General features: G+C 38.8%; 1 protein-coding gene across 1 annotated transcript; it reads left to right on the top strand.

The window, feature by feature from the left end:
* The first annotated feature begins 2784 nt into the window (after window positions 1–2784).
* LOC121422876 lies at window positions 2785–13958 on the top strand. The gene is made up of 3 exons (XM_041618104.1): window positions 2785–3268; window positions 12020–12335; window positions 13154–13958. The coding sequence occupies exons 1-3, from the start codon at window positions 3181–3183 to the stop codon at window positions 13431–13433; spliced, it is 684 nt and encodes a 227-aa protein (XP_041474038.1). The 5' UTR covers window positions 2785–3180; the 3' UTR covers window positions 13434–13958.

The following is a 13958-nucleotide window of genomic DNA, read 5'->3' as shown; positions in this document are numbered from 1 at the left end:
ACCTGAAAGACAAAATTATGTCCAAACCCTTTTTTATAGTGATTGGTAATTATCACATCACGGGCAATGTATACGCATGTGTATATAGATTATAATTAGTTGGAGGCCTATCACGAATTCGATTGCTATTATTGTCATGGATTTGTTAGAATATAAAGAAATGAATCAATATGCGAGCAAATTTTCAATGTTGAAAGACAGGATGATTGCAATAATCATCTTTCAAGGGGTGTGTAATGATAGGAGAAATATGAATAAATAAATAAAATGATATGCATATAATTACAGAAGACGATAAAGGTAGATTATTAAGAAATCAAACTACAGAAGAACAGGAAAAAGAAATATAAAAAGCAGAATTAATTAGTATTAAACAGTCCATATTTTGTTCAATGAAAACTCATTTGCGTACTGGTTAAAAGTGAGATGAGAATCATTATTATCGGGAATAAGGGTGCTGAGGAAATGATTATTATGTTATCACAGACCACAGTATAAACTTCCCAAAAAGGTGGAAATTATATAGCACAATGATGCAAATTAAAAGAAAAAGATTGCAGAAAGGGGAAAAAAATATTTAGGATTATATTGGGAGGTAATGCAACATTCAAAATTTTGGGGAAAATCATATTTGAATTATTTTTTAGATTGTAATGGGATTGTTTTGATTTAAAGTCTCCTATGAACGGATGAAATCATAAAGTGTGTGGGAAATATTGCTGACCTAACTTGACTCTGTGTTAATAGTGGCATTGATTTGGTCAATGTCATCAGTTACTCATCGTAGGTCTACTATAAACTTGACCTTTATTTTTTGTACAAAATTATCCCCCGCTTCCAAAAAGATGCTAGAATAGTATATGAGCCCCTCACATTCACGTCAGTGTATTCAGACACTGTAAAAGCTGTGGTGTTAAAACTGACACCAATTGGTGTTAATAGAGGACCACACCCTGAGGGGTTAAAATTACACCCTTTAGATTGCACATAACACCAAAGAGTGTAAATGTAACGACCATAAGTGTTGTAACAACACCTATATAGGTGTAAAACTAACACCACCAATTTAACACCTTTGTAAAATAACTGGTGTGGTCCTCTATGTACACCGGTTAACACCACAGTTTTTGCTGTGAAGAATGTTTTAAATGGTATTATGATCAAAGTTATAACCATATCTTGAAGTCATGATATCTTACAATAATATTCATAATGGACGTATTATAACCATACTTTCTCGACGCAAGGAATATAACATTCGGAATATGCTAGTCGACGGGATTTGTCATGGCCAAAATCTTCTAAGATCAGATTGAGTGAGGGAGCGGAGCGACCGCGCGAAAAAAATGATATTTTTAGAATGCAAATGCACAATTGGGCAAATTTAAGCACTTTGACCGGATATACTGATGAACCCACGCATTAACAGTGGCAGGTATTTATCATTTTTACTATGAAAAAATACCGTTTCTGTCTTGAAATGTGTGTGTGTGTGTGGGGGGGGGGGGTGTATCCCCATCCCCCGGGATTCACGCCCGTGCCATGGAATATTAAATTGTATATTCAACGAGCTGTAATTGATATTGGTTGTCTTTCATTATAAAAAAGGATTTGAGGACAACTATATCTTTCAACATTTTTCGCGATTTGCCAGCCGCTGCCATGGGGTGTCATTTTCATTTTTAATGATATAATCACCAGAATAGAACGTTTTATTTCTTCAAAATTTCAATTCAGTCTCACCTACCTTGGGGGTGTCGACCTGTCGCATAAAGTGATTTATTTGGGGAACGTGATGTCAACCGTAAATATAATTTTACGTCCTTCCAAAGTTGGAAAGGTGATAATTGATTTATATTCCAGACCAGGAAAATGAGTCGAAATGGCAAGGTGCTTATAAATATAATGATTGATGATACATTGTTCATAAGCCACTTATCAGGTTCATAATGATAAGACACGGTATCTTCACACTCTTAAAAATATTGGGTAAAAATGCTCCATGATGGTAATTATGTATCCAACTAACATTGGGCATTTCTTTTGGGCATTATTATTTATCCAGTGTGATGAAAATTTGCTCATTCTAAAGTAATTTCTGCTTATTTTTTAACCTTACTGGACAATATGTTTCCCGCATTGGGTAAAATACTGCCCCAAATTGGTTGGATACATAATTACCCTCGTGCTGGTTGAAATTTTGCCCAATATTTTTTACAGTGCACGGTAATTATTGAATTCGAAAAGTCCTCCGTTGTCTTGGTTAGGGCGTAGAATTTCACTTGTTATGGAGTAGGCTTATGGCGCCATTTCTAGATAACCAATCACCATAGAGATTTATACTAATAATATCTATGCCAATCACTTTCTTTTGCCCTACCCCTTCAAAATAAAAAGACATTAGTTACTTTGTTTCTTCCTTCCAGCGCTCTCCTTCCGACATGTTTCCCTCGAAAATGATATCATCCGATAGCCCTGACATCGATCTGGGGTCAAATAGACGGGCATGTACGTGGAAGAAAGAACCCCCACTTTTCAATTTATGTTTACATCGTGATTCACTCAACCGCAAAACAACAACAAAGCCGTAACTCACCGCCGCGGAGGGGGTGTGTGAAGGGGCGTGCGCCACCCGGGCCATCCGCGCGTCTCATTGGTCGAAATGTCGTACCACTTTTGGCTTACGTCCAATGAGCGCGCGGCACCGTCCACCTGTTCGCCGATAATAACAACAAAGTCATGAAAGTGGGTGGAGCCTGTGATGTTTTTATTTAATAACCCGCTGCGACTATTCACGTTGGATTATTAGTTTCAGCTTCGATCGCCGTACGAATACGAAAGCTGCTCGCCTTGTTTGAAACAAATTTGATCAATACTCCTAACCAAGACAACATCGAATGTTTTCAAAAGTGGTAGGAGATTGACAATTGATTCAACAATTCACTTTTGACAATACAGCTCAGGTCTTCAAGTACAGGAAAGCTTATTCATAACTATTTCTTTCAGGACCCGTAGGATTGGTTTTTATGATATATCTATTGTAATAGAGTTAGGAGGACGCCGGTGTATCCACGTGTTCAGTTCATCAACCCTCGCTTGGAGGTTGGATTTTCAAGTATTCGATTTAACTCAAATCGTTACTTCTCAGGACTTGAAGACTTAAAAATCATCACGATCATCATGAGGTCGACAGTACTTCAATTTCTCTTGTTTTTCTTCTCGTATTCAACCATCGTCTCGGCAGTACGGTTCACAGATCCACTCGAAGGTATGATAAACATTCACTAATTTGTAAATATTGAAAATTGGGGGAGAAGTAGGCTTTTATGAAAGGTTCAACGATTTTGTTTGAAACCTCAACCAACAATAAGAACAGTCTATACCCACATATCCTTTACAACGCAACATATCCTTCACAACGAAGAACTCTTTGTGTGAAAAGCTTTGCATCATTTCAGTAATTATGTTTCTTTCTTTCCTGTAATACATGCATGTACGCATATAAGAATAAGTCAACTATAATTTTTTTCATTTCCAAGGGGGATCCACACTTTACAAACTTTGCTTTTTAGTGGATCCCCCTCATTTCCATAGTATGCTCTATATTATATTGTTTTTTTTTTTGCTGTTTTACGAAGTAATGCCCTAAAGTTGTACTTGATTTGTATTGCTTTATATTACTTTGTATTATGTTTTGAATGGAAATGAAATAAAAGAATTGAATTGAATCTGTGTCAAACTTCAAATTTAATGAGGTAAGAACATACTCCAGAATTTGTTTCAGACTTCAAATCCATGGGACAAACATAAGGGTAGACCTCTCTCCGAATATGCAAAGTAGTTGAAATATAGACATTCGAATTTAATTCAAGTTCAAATTTATTTAAACCAAATTGTTAACACAGTTGAGTGTTAACGTTTTTATCATTTATTTAGATATTACGACGATTTGACAATGACTAATCTTTTGCAAAAGACATGGAATGTGGAAATCGTTCTTAGGGACGCACATACCCAGGCTGAAAGTTTGGGATACATTTTTTCCCCTTTCTAATTCCATATGATTTGTCCATGGACCATTTTTTTACTCTGATGGTGAGTCAATTTTTTTTTTTGGGGGGGAACTTTCAGCCTCCGGATATCTAATGGTGCGTCCCTTAGGGGGTGTTGAAATAAAATCTTTGCAATTCTGTTACAATTTTAAAATTGATAGATCAATTTTAGCTGTAGCAAATCAGATTACACTCCCTTGAACCTGTATCAAGGAGCAGATTAGCAATCGATCACAAAATTGCAAGAGATGACTTTAATGTGATTGATTTAGGGACCAAAAATAGACTTGTAATAATATACTGATCGTAAGTTTCTTGCAACACCTAAATTTGTCAGCAGGTTGTAAACATAAAGTCGTTAAATTGTAAATATTGCATTGTGATTCCTAGTACATTAGCTTGATTTTTTGTTCTTTGGTATACATTGCTGTGCATTTCTGAAAAAAAAACATTATTCGTCACACATATATTTCTTGATTGCAGGTGTCAGTTTGTGTATGGTATAGGTTAAACTCTTGAGCCGAGTCAATTCGTGACCCCGTAATCCTTATTGATTGATAGATCTTAAGCTTGATGTAGATTATAATTTATGTTCGAAAATACCTTTTGTCATCATCGATCGCGATGTTTGAGATATTCGCATTGTTTATAAGCTTTGCGAAGGACAACGAATATTAAACGCACGAGATAGTAAACGGTGATATAGCAACACCTATTGAAACGGTGGAGAAAGATGTGTGGCTGGATGCACGAGGGGGGGGGGGTACGATATAGGACAACTTTATTACCTTATACCACCTAACAAGAAAAAGGCTGATGTAGAAAAAGAAAGAACGGGAGGAGAGGGGTGCAGATGGAATTTGGAAGTGTGTCCCTGTGTGTGTGTGTGTGTGTGTGTGTGTGTGTGGGGGGGGGGTTATCGTGTCCAAGTACCTTGATTTGAATGTGATTTCCTCGTTATTTTCACGTTTCTGTATATATTAATTGAAAAGAAGTGGGGGAAGGGGCCAGCCCATCCCGCAGCTTATGCAGCCCCAGTGAGAGAGCATGGACTTACTATGGAGAGAGAGAGACAGAGAGGTGTAGGGAAGAGAATGATAGTGAGACAGGGAAGGAGGGTCCCTGGGAATTATGAGAGGGGTCAATCGTCAAGTGCATGCCCCCTATTTAACCCTGCGAAGCAAGGTCATCTCTGCGAGTCGAGAGGCAATTAAATGCAGATGCTCGCGAAGTAAACAACCTGCAAGTTATGATAAAAACTCATTGTGAAGCTCATCCCGAGTCACATGCATGTGCATGTGCGAAGTTCATGTACACAGGTTTCTAAATTTCTTTAAGCACAAATTTCCTCATGAGATTGCAAGGCTACTTAGGAGAATGAGAAGAGTGAGGTCACCGTGAGAAGCTCCTTGCCGCGATGTAAACATGTTTACACAAATATTGGGACAGGTGAATGGGATATTCATCAGGGCAACTGGGTCCGATACGAACAACAATTCATAGCGAGTATGAACACCATCGTTTTTCACTATGACAACCATGCCGCTTCAGGAGCAGTACCATACGCCAACGCAACCACCACTACCATTTACCATTATCAGTATCATCATCATCACCGCCACTATCATGATCACCAGCACCATCATCAACATAATCATCATCATTACCAGCGCCATCACCCTCGTCATTATTACTGACAACATTATCATCATCAATATCATTATCATCATCAACATCACCACCACCACTATCATCCCCGCATCATCCTTATCATCACCACCTTCACACCATCATCCGTAAAAGAAAGAAAACAATCAGAAGCCAGCAGATTATTATCCATCAAACTTTAAACCCCAACATTAACCATAGATAACATTTTTCATGATGTTAGAATGTGACATCCAAGAGGTCTTTTGGTGGAGATGGCAGGAAATCAGTGATCAAACCGTAACATACGTACCAATAAAGTTGTCAACTGGTTTATGAAACGCAGCGTCGTAATTCAAGTCGACATTCGAATTCGAGGAACAAATAACGAGATTGTTGCATGCTATTAACCTCGAGCGCAGTAAGGGGTCTTGTAGCTGCATGCTATCAAGCTAAAACGAAAATCAAGTATTTCATAGCAGTTATTCTTGCAAAATTATGGAATTAATAATAATATTAACACGACGTGACATTGCGTGGAGTTTCTCGATAGGGTAGACTAAACTGGCTGCAAGTCCTAATCTGGGGCCCGTTTCACAAAGAGTTACAACCGTTATAACTTTGCCATTATGGCAACTACCATGGTAATCTTGATTTTGATTGGCTGCTGAGCCCTGTTGCCATGGTAGTTGCAATGATGTCGACAGATGTAATGATGTCGACAGTTGTAACTCTTTATGAAACGGACCCCAGATGTTGAATAGATTCTCTTTTTAGAGCGATATATTAAACAATTGAATAATATTACTTTTTTTCATTTTAGAAAATTCATTCAAATGCGTATATTACCAGGTACTAAAAATTCTGTAATTCCGTTTCTGAGAATATCATTATTATGAAAACCACCGTCGTACCTAGGTTAATTTTCCGAAGGAAATGGATTAACATTATTTCTCTAGAAATTTCTCTGGCCGGTTTGTGTATAGGCCTATTTCTTGAAAAGGTTCCAGACCTGTTAAAATAGTCTTAACTCTTGTATCTCGATCATGTTAATTCAATTTCCGTAAATAAGGGAGAGTCCCTATTCCATTTGGGAATTCTTGCTATTTTCTAAATAAACGGATAATTTCTGCTGAGGATAAAACACGATCAGATTATGATTACCCATTTTTCTCTCCAAGTGACGAAAGTAAAAGGGTAAAAAAGAAACCCTCCAGACCACCCCCCCACTTGCCCCCAAGGAAAGTTTGCAAGCGGTCTTTAGATTCCAGAGTCGCCAAAGAGCAGGGACGCAAAATGCGCTCTATATAATATTTTAATTTATTAAAGGGATAGGGATAAAGAGACTGTGAGAAAGAGAGAGAGAGAGGGAGATGGGGGGGGGGGTTGACGAGTGTAAAACACTCATCAATTCTGAGGCAGTTTTCATTGTCACAAGGCCTAAAGAACGTGCTTTCAGATACTTTGTCATAATATTTATATTGTCATTATTTGCAGTATTTGTTGCCAACCGGAGGAGGGGGGGGGGGGGGTGCCCAATCGGTCGACTGACCTGTGAGTGTACTCATCGAGAAAATCCAGTTTAGTCTGTATGGGAAGGAAGGAAGCTAAACAAGGAAGGTGTGTTTATCTGAAAACGGCCCATCGAAACAGTAAAATGCTGATGGAAAAAACGATAATGGAGTTTTTGTCATAGCAACAAGGATAAAGAGAGACAGAGTGAAGAGGGGCATGTGCAATGTTAATCTATATTTCTGGCTCACATTCACCGTGACAAAGCAAAATTGTTGAACCTGGTGGGTCTTAGAAATAAAATGCCTGACAAAACGAAAAGTGCCCATAATTATAAAAGAGCACAATGCCCCTCATCGTCCAAAATGCTATCTATGTATGCATCTTACTTTAGCTGTTGTTGGTAGCATTTTTTTATTTATTTGAGGTAAGGTTAAAATGCAGTCTCACCGGCGAAACCAACTCCAGGGTCCCGTAACACAAAGGTTAGCGATATTGTTCACTAATTTAAAAGAACAATTCTGTTTGGTTCATATTCAGTCTACTTAGCAAAATGCGCATGCAACGATGATCTTGATTGGTCATTTCATTTAGCGATTAATCGCTATCCTTTTATGTTACCGCGTCCTGACAAACAATATCTATAATTGCTAAAGGCTATCAGGGGCGGATCTAAGGTTTTCTAGAGGGAACATGGGGAAGGGGTGGGCTTTTTGTTTTAAAATATATTATTTATGTAACGAAAGATTAACAAACGAGCGCAAAAAACCCTCAAGAGAGTCTTCACTCGGGTATATACCCGACTTTTTTGGCACTACAAATAGTTTTTATGGTTCTCAATGAGAGGAGGGGAACACATCCGGCCTTTGCCTCCCGGATGGTCAGCTCAGGGGCCGCGGAACGGTTTAGAAAGTGGGGGGGGGGTGACTAAGCAAAAACGTATTTGTACACGGTTTCAGAGAAAAGTGGAGGGGGGGGGGGGCTGAAGTCCACCCAACCCCCAACCCGTTTCAGCAGCCCCTGCAGCTTTCGTTCTTGTGTCTGTGATATATACTAATGCACATAATTCACTGCTCAAGATTAGGAATGTCGTGCTGGGAATCGAACCATGGACTTTGTCGTCAGGCGCACTTACCACAGGCCACGATACCTCCACTTTCAGTAATGTACAAAATTTGTGAATCAGAACGCTGACCCTTTGATTAAAGTGGAGCCATTTATTTTTACAGCTTTCACTATAATCCGGACACCAGAAATCCGTTAACTATCTGTCCATCCTCCCATAGATCAAAGTTTCTTACGAGTTGAACAGAGTTGTATTATGGTGTCCTTAAAACAAAAATAAATAAAATTCAATTTTTGAAGTAGATTAAAGGTGAACGATTTCGAATTTCTGATGTGATTAGTTTTAGGAATGACCCTAATAAGGAGTAATTAATTACTGGAATAAGCTATATGAGAGCGTAAAATGAGCAGCATGGTTGATTTGGTAATTCCTTGTAGATCCAACACATATTGCACAGTCACACCAACGAATCCTACTTCTGACCGATCAAACCCATTACCAGAATTATGAACATTCTTTATTTCGAGAGGCACGTACACTGTAAGAAAATTTATCGTTAAAATAAAATTAATTCCTGCAGCAGAGTCTCGAGAACACCTATAATCTTACCAGATTGCGTAATCTTACATTATATCATGTAAAATTACAGGAAAATTGGTATTCGGTGTATGGAATCTTACAAATTTCATTTAATAAAACCTTTTCCCCCCTTTTAAACAGACCTGTTCTGTTAAATTGCAGAAAAAATCATGTTTTATGAATTTACAGAATGATTCTGTTATTGCTTTCTGCAAAATCCTTTTTTCCAATAAAATCAGGTCTTTTTTAACAGTGTAGTCAGTCGGTTCGGATTTGGTTTTGTGTTTGTTGATGTGAGTCTAGACAGTTTTGCAACCACTACGCAGATGTTTTCTGGAACGTAGAGAATCTTTTGTCAAAAGCCCTTCATGAGTCATGACAAAGAAGTCTTTGTCGACAATCGGTGGATCAATACAGCAGTTTTTACGTGACTCTGCACGGAGAAACGACATATTTGATTTTTTTTTTCGTCCACTCCAAATCGTATATAGGACGATTTGCGGTCCTGGTTCACCAATTTTCGACAAAGACTTGTCAGCTGTTCATAGTGATTTGACAGGCATTTCCAATGCATTGGCTATGTTCTAGAATCCGTCCCCGTTGCATGCAAATTGCGGAAACTCGCTTCAAGCAATCGAAGATCCCACCAACGAGTTCACTGTGTCGCGAGACTTGTTGACTACCTTCCTACCAAAAGTATGATACCTATGTTGATATCTGATTATGTGATGCGCTCTCAGCTGGGTCACCAGAATGGGATCAATCGAATCAGCAAAAAAATATGAGAATATTTCCACTCTTTCACAAAGGTCAAAGTGATACTTTACTCTTCAAAGAATTTCATGACAGGAATGTAAATCAGTAAATGGAATGCAATTGAGCACCTTTGATCTTTAGGGTGGAGGTTTATTTGCGTTCCAATTTTCACCTCAGCATTTTGTTGGAAATTCAATCTGAGAACTTCTTCGGATCGGGGAAGACACCTGAAGATATTGTCATTCTCAAGTATGTGACATTATTTGTGTGATTTAATAATAAGTAGGCGATTGTTAGGTTCATTGCGTGACATACTTCTCATTTTTGAGATGAAAACGTAAAGACGCCTTTATTAAAGAAACATCGCTACTGTACTAATTCGGATAGGATGAGCTTCCATTATATTTATATATTTTTTTAAAATAATACTTAATGTATGTATTGCCTTCGATATCAGGCCAATATCCCTTTTTTCCAATGCTGCTCATGAGATGTAATAAAACAATAATTTCGAAGAAATAACTTACAAGGGAGAGTATTTTAGTAACCCAGTTTCAGAAGTAGTGTATAGTTTAAACGATTATTGGGTATTGCATGAGAAATGAATATTGGCAAATATTCTTTTTACGCTTTTTTTTCCACGGATCCCCGTGTAGTGATGTCCTTCAAATTGACCCTTATCTCTAGGTCAGGCGAAGAGATCATGATGAGTCGCAACATGACAACATTCACTTTACTTAATGTTCTATGTCGTCTTTCCTTATTTCGAGCAGTTTCATATAGGCCCTTCATCTAAAAAAGTTTTTTTTTTTGGAAGTTTTTTTCGGAATGATTTTTTGACCGAGTTTTTATGGGTTTGCCTAGTACAGCATTCACTTCACTTGCTAAAACGTCCTATTTAATGTCGTCTTCTTTATTTCAAACTATTTCATGTACAGCTAAAATGATTTTCTTTTGTTCGGGGGGGGGGGGCAGCAAAGCCGGCCCGTACCCCCCCCCCCATTTGAGAGGCACAATTAAAATCTGTAAAGTAAAAATTCTGTTAAAATAGAAATGTGCCCCCCCCCTTGAAAGTGAAGACTTTTTTTGCTTGTCAATTTTTTTTCCTCGGGAAAATGTGCCCACACCCCTTTGGAAAATCCTGGATCCGCCTCTGGACATGAAAATCATTTGTACAACCTGCAATGGTATCAAGTAGGACTATAAACGTTAACAATCATTTTCGGAATGGGTTGCAGTTTGAGGTAAAAACACATAAAAACAATCAAGAGATGAAGAAAAAGAGAACCCGGATTTTGATAGATCATGAAGTTTGAAACACAGTTTTCTCATATCCTGGTGTGTGACATGTTTATTTAGATAATTTCGATAAACTTAAACATGTTTAAAAAGATAATTTGTTTAAAAAAACATGTTCCAATTTCACTTAAACACGTCAAATGTTTAAGACTGTGCTCTTCAAAACAGACTAAAGAGTCCATCAGTCACTCGATTTCCTAAAACTTGTTATACTTTTCCTGGCGCCATCGTCCGGGAAATAAATTACGCAACGACATGTCTCAAAAGCCAAAATGCTGAGGGAATCCAGACGGGGGCGCCCCTCCCATTGTCCGGCGCTAAACGTTCTTGTTAATTCGTCAGAAAAAAAATCACCTCTGTCAAACATGTCTTCATCATCAAAACTTTATGTTCTGTTGACGTCTAAGAAAGTATTGAAACACCGGAGTTATTGTGGACTTTAAAGATGCAAACTGCCAATGTCAGAAAATCAATCCTCTTCTTTTCTTCCTCTTCTCCTTTTCACCTTTCCCCCTTTTCTCCTCCTGTCTTAGATAGCATTCTGTTGTCTTGCACAGGTGGGTTTTTTTTCTTCTTTAAATCAAAAGAGGCATCTGAGGTCCAAATCATTCGAGATATATTTTCTGTATGGGATTAGAATAAACCTTGTGGTGCATTGCCTGTGTCTCAAAAGAACATCTTCAGAGGCTTTGGGTTTTTTGTTTTTCTTGATTTTTTTTGTAAAGTAGTGCTGCTAGGTTTAGATGACTTTTCTTGAGTTTATGCATCGAAGGCTGACCAGCATCTTGACCGCCTAAAAGAAAGAAAAACAAACGAGCAAACCACCCGAAAACCTTATGAACAAAAAAAAAATGCCGCGAAAACTAACTTTTGTGATCTCGTACAGCGTACATCTTGATCGCAAAGTGTTCGACCCTCGTGACCGAGGTCCAAGACTCTCGATATCGCCCTGGAAGTTCAAGCGTTCTTGTTGTTTTTATGACCATGCATGATTCCATGATTGGTCTAATGAGTGAGAACAGTGGGATGGTGTTTGCTTGAAAGTTGTTTCTTGATGATGATAACAATGAAGTCCACTTTTTTTCAATATTGATTGTTCTCCCTGCAGAGTTCTTGATGAGGGAAAGACTGCGACTTCAGGCAGAGGAAGAGAGATATAGGGCGGAGGAGGAGCGACAACGACTGAGGGACGCCGAACCGGTTGGCGAGTTCAGCAGCGGGGTTCCAACGGACGAAAGTCCAGAGGCGACTACGGGAGCTTTCGTCACCGATGATCAGACGACGACAACGCTGACGCAAAAGTTGACGACGTTGTCGACGCGTCTTCGTGAAACGGAAAGTCAGTGTTGTATTTTGGGAGCTAGGGCAGGGCGTAGTGGATTCCTCTGTACTCCTGAGAACTACAGACCGCAAGTTCTTATGAGGTACGACTATCTTCTTCATACTTTATTTTAATCTGTAGTACCTACCTTTTTTCTCATTAGTAGTATCCACAAATACCCCGAAAAAGATTGCTCTGAGTTACGGAAAGAGAAAATAAGAGTTTGAAAGAAGACAGTGTTTTGTATAGGAATATATCAGAATGAAATAGGGTTATTCGGGCTCGAGCTTTGTTAATAGAACGTTGAAAGGTAAAGAGAGAATAGTAAAGGGCGTGGTTGGGAGGGGTAGCCGTCAATAGATGGAATAATGTGGATGTTTTCCAGAATCAGCGAATGGAAGCCGTCCATCGACGGTATTCATTATCATGATTGCGGCTTGTCTGAAACATAAACATATTTCTTCACTGAATGATACAACACATTGGGAAAACATCACGCGACTTGGGTTATCAGTGAGTTGTTTATAATACTACTGACGACGTGTCGTGAAAATCCACTTGTAGATCACGCCGAAAACACACGTGATATATGTGGAATTCCAGAGTATGTCAAAGGATATCTTGAAAACGATTGAAAGATTCTATAAGAACAGAACTGTCATCAAAAATTTTGAATTTGTCTTAAACAAAGGCCTGTAACATCTCTCAACAGCAAATAAATCATCAATACGGCAGTGATTAGGGAAAGTAGTTTCAACGGGCAATGTCCCGTTGTTACGTCTGTTATATGTTAAAGTACATCTCTATAAAGCAATAGTTTTCATTTTCCCATTGAACCTAACAAAACGACGATGAAACCAACTAGTTTCTTGATGTAATGAAGAACATAAAGAGGATAAAGTCTTATTTATTTACTCCTAGGCACGACCCAAGCAGAATGGGCAACTTCAAGATCACGAGAGAAGATCGACAGCGCTACATCGAGTTAAGGCAACACAGCAAATGTGTCTCTGGAGCTGTACCAAGGCTTTCTGAAGAATTCCAACGCTGCTGCAAGCAAGCTTACATCGAAACCCTGGACGAGGAGGTGATCGGAGCCGCCGACGAGCTCGACATGCCCATCATGCTGGAGCTCCCCCTCCAGATGGACATCATCACCAAACAGAGGAAGACGCCAAGACATAAATCTCACAAAGTGTAGAATGCTAGACTCTCAAAATCAGACTTGGCTAAAGATGTTTGACCATGGTCAAGCACCGCGGATGAGACAAATGCGCGCGGCTCCCGACGAACCTGCTCGGCGGCACTGCAAGATTTTCATGAGGAAGGTGGATGCCGTGTGAATTAAGAGATGAAAATTGCACTGACGCAATACAATAACTCCTGGCAAAGAGGAGTTGTTCTTTCACTCTTTTTTGTTGGACATGGTTTGTTATGACTTGTAATACCACTCAGTATTATTATCCTAATAGTGATGATATTATGAGAATTTTGATTTTTTGCATCTGAAGCTAATGGCTTTGCGTTTTAAAGCGCCATTTTATTCTTTCTGGCGTTAGTCAAGTCTATCGGAATAATTGAATTTCATTGATTTATTTTCTGGTTGCAATTCTTGCTTAAATTGCATAGCACATCACACCTTTGACATTGTCCAAGTAGGACGAATTTTACAGGGGCCGCGTAACCGGGACGGGGCGCTTCAGCTCCCATTTGTTTCAGTTAACGT

Source organism: Lytechinus variegatus, chromosome 10, assembly GCF_018143015.1.
Source record: "Lytechinus variegatus isolate NC3 chromosome 10, Lvar_3.0, whole genome shotgun sequence".
NCBI lineage: Eukaryota > Metazoa > Echinodermata > Echinoidea > Temnopleuroida > Toxopneustidae > Lytechinus > Lytechinus variegatus.
This window is presented reverse-complemented; position numbering and strand designations above follow the sequence as displayed.